This window comes from Otolemur garnettii, unplaced genomic scaffold, assembly GCF_000181295.1.
Source record: "Otolemur garnettii isolate 467f Iridium unplaced genomic scaffold, OtoGar3 scaffold00016, whole genome shotgun sequence".
In the NCBI taxonomy this organism is placed as follows: Eukaryota; Metazoa; Chordata; class Mammalia; order Primates; family Galagidae; genus Otolemur; species Otolemur garnettii.
This window is the reverse complement of record NW_003852411.1, coordinates 22,568,808-22,571,121: the sequence shown is the minus strand read 5'-3', so window position 1 is coordinate 22,571,121 and position 2,314 is coordinate 22,568,808. Positions and strand designations below refer to the sequence as shown.

General features: G+C 36.1%; 1 protein-coding gene across 3 annotated transcripts in view; it reads right to left on the bottom strand.

Moving 5' to 3' along the window:
* SCYL3 (SCY1 like pseudokinase 3) overlaps window positions 1-2,314 on the bottom strand; it is a 38,863-nt gene that overhangs the window by 32,911 nt on the left and 3,638 nt on the right. For all 3 annotated transcript variants that reach the window (XM_023510721.1, XM_023510722.1, XM_003785714.3), the window contains exon 2: window positions 1,024-1,238. In XM_023510721.1, coding sequence (XP_023366489.1) covers window positions 1,024-1,188 — 165 coding nt within the window. In that variant the 5' untranslated portion in view covers window positions 1,189-1,238. The remainder of the gene's footprint in view (window positions 1-1,023; window positions 1,239-2,314) is intronic.

The following is a 2,314-nucleotide window of genomic DNA, read 5'->3' as shown; positions in this document are numbered from 1 at the left end:
AGATCCTGTCTCAAAAACAAAAAAACAAATAAAAAGAGCTCTATGAAATTTATATCAATGCCCCATACCTGTTAATCTGTTAATATTACAGATAGACTCTAACAAAGATAAAGATACCAAACTCAACCTGAAAATATTGTGCCTGTCACAGTAAACACTAAGAATTAATTAATACAATGGTATTTTCCTTTTTAGAAGATGATCTGAATGACTGACTATCCAAAGTGCTAGCTATCCAGTAAAATCAAATTAGTTTAAGTATTAGTTGAAATACCAAATAATGCCTTGGTGTTTTCTAATTCAAAAATTCTATTTTACTGAACTATTTTCCAAAGCAGCATTGTTTTTTCTAAAAAGAGGCCAGGGTCCTCTGATCATGTGTCTAACAGCATGCCAACACCCTGGTACCCTTTGCCCAAAGCAGCAGCTACAAGGTTTGACTAAAAAGACCTTTTTCCTAAGAAGGAAAGTGAAGCCTCCAAAAGTTAGTGATGGAAGGCACTGCAGCAAGGGTGAGCATTTTAATTCTGCATTCTCTATGGGGCATCTGGCCCAGCATTCTAGTTTAGTCCTCTTTCTGGGGCATCACAATGTCTCAGGAAAAGAAAAAAACAGTGAAGTTCCTAAAACATTTTACTTGCAAGCCCATCATCAACTCACTATTTAAAATGTTGTCTATACTAACATTTTTGCTAAGCTAGATTAACTCCTTTTATCTTATACTGGCCATTTAAGATTGTTTAATTTTCTTACCAAAAAAATAAATAAATAAAGTACGATGATAAATGCCATTACATCAAGTTTTATGAAGTCTTTTGGCAATAGCTATGGTACCTGACTGTGTCATGCAAGCTGGAGATATACCCATGAAGTCAGAACAGCAATGTTTCTAAAAGGCATGAATAATAAAAATATTACTACTTATGACCTTACCTCCTTTTAACTTTTACTAATCTCATTTTTTTAAATAGAAAACAAGATAGTAAAAAGTACTAACTATTAAGTTGTCACCTATTATGGTACCTTGGCAGCTTTATTAACCTTGTCTTCATTTTCTCTCTTATACACAAAAACCGAAGCCAATTTGCCATCCTGCAGTACAGCGGGATAGACGGCAAGTCCAGAAGGTAAGGTAAATGGTGGTTCTTTCAGCGTATAACTCTTTAAAGCACTGTTCTCTGATCCCATCCCTTATAAAGTGGGGCAGTACTGCAGCTCCTCCACAAAGCCAGGCAGACCTAGAAGAAAACAGAAAACAATTTCAAACGTTAAATCTCTACCTACAACGTGAGCCAAGAGATAGTAAAGCTATCCAAGGACAGTAACTCAAGCATACTAGTTTCTGCAACCTTCCTACCTAGGACATTTGACAATAGAAACGCTCAGCAACTTATCAGCAATGCTTATTAACTACCAGCTAGAAACTCTGGAGAAAATACACATTACCAAGTAGTCACATGCAATTACCCTCCTTTCCCAAACTCTACCACATGTAAACTTTCAGTGGAAAGGCAATCAAAATAGGATAAGGTAATTCATATTCCCTAACTCATTCATACATGTATCCTGCCTCATGAAGGAAAATGCTGCCAAACTCGATTATTCAAAAACAAAACTTCAGTACGTCTAAAATAATTTAAAATTATAAAGGAAAACAATACAAACTGGAGAACACACAATGATGAAAAACACACTGACAGACAGCTCATTCAAACCAATTGAAAACATTAAAACACCAGCACAATAATGAGAAGCAGCAGCCACTCACTGAAGAAATACCAACAGCAATGAACGTTGTGTCAAAGTACAGTTTCACTACTCTTAAGTTGGGCCAAACGAAAAGGGAGAAACCGCAAAACTGAATAATCTCATGCTAAAAAACAAAACCCACACGTAAAACTCTAGAAAATACACACCACTCTATGACAGGAAATAGCTGAATGGCTGCCTTGGGAGTGGGCAGGATTTCCAAGGTGTGAGGAAACTTTGGGGGAATGCATATGTTCATTACCTCGATTATGATGATAATAGTGACTACAAATGTCAAAACTTATTAAAGTGGGCACTTTATGTTCAGTTTATTCTGTATCAAATATACAACTCAATAAAGTTTTAAAAAGAAATATACACATACATGCAAACACACACACAGAAACTTGAAAAAAAATATGCTAATTAACAGGTTTGCTGTGGAGGTGTCAGGTTACCGGCAATGTTTTATACGCACAGACACACACACACACTTGCCTACACATTCCAGATCTGTAATACAAACACAAGAGGGATACAAACTCACATGGTCACAGGTAAGGCA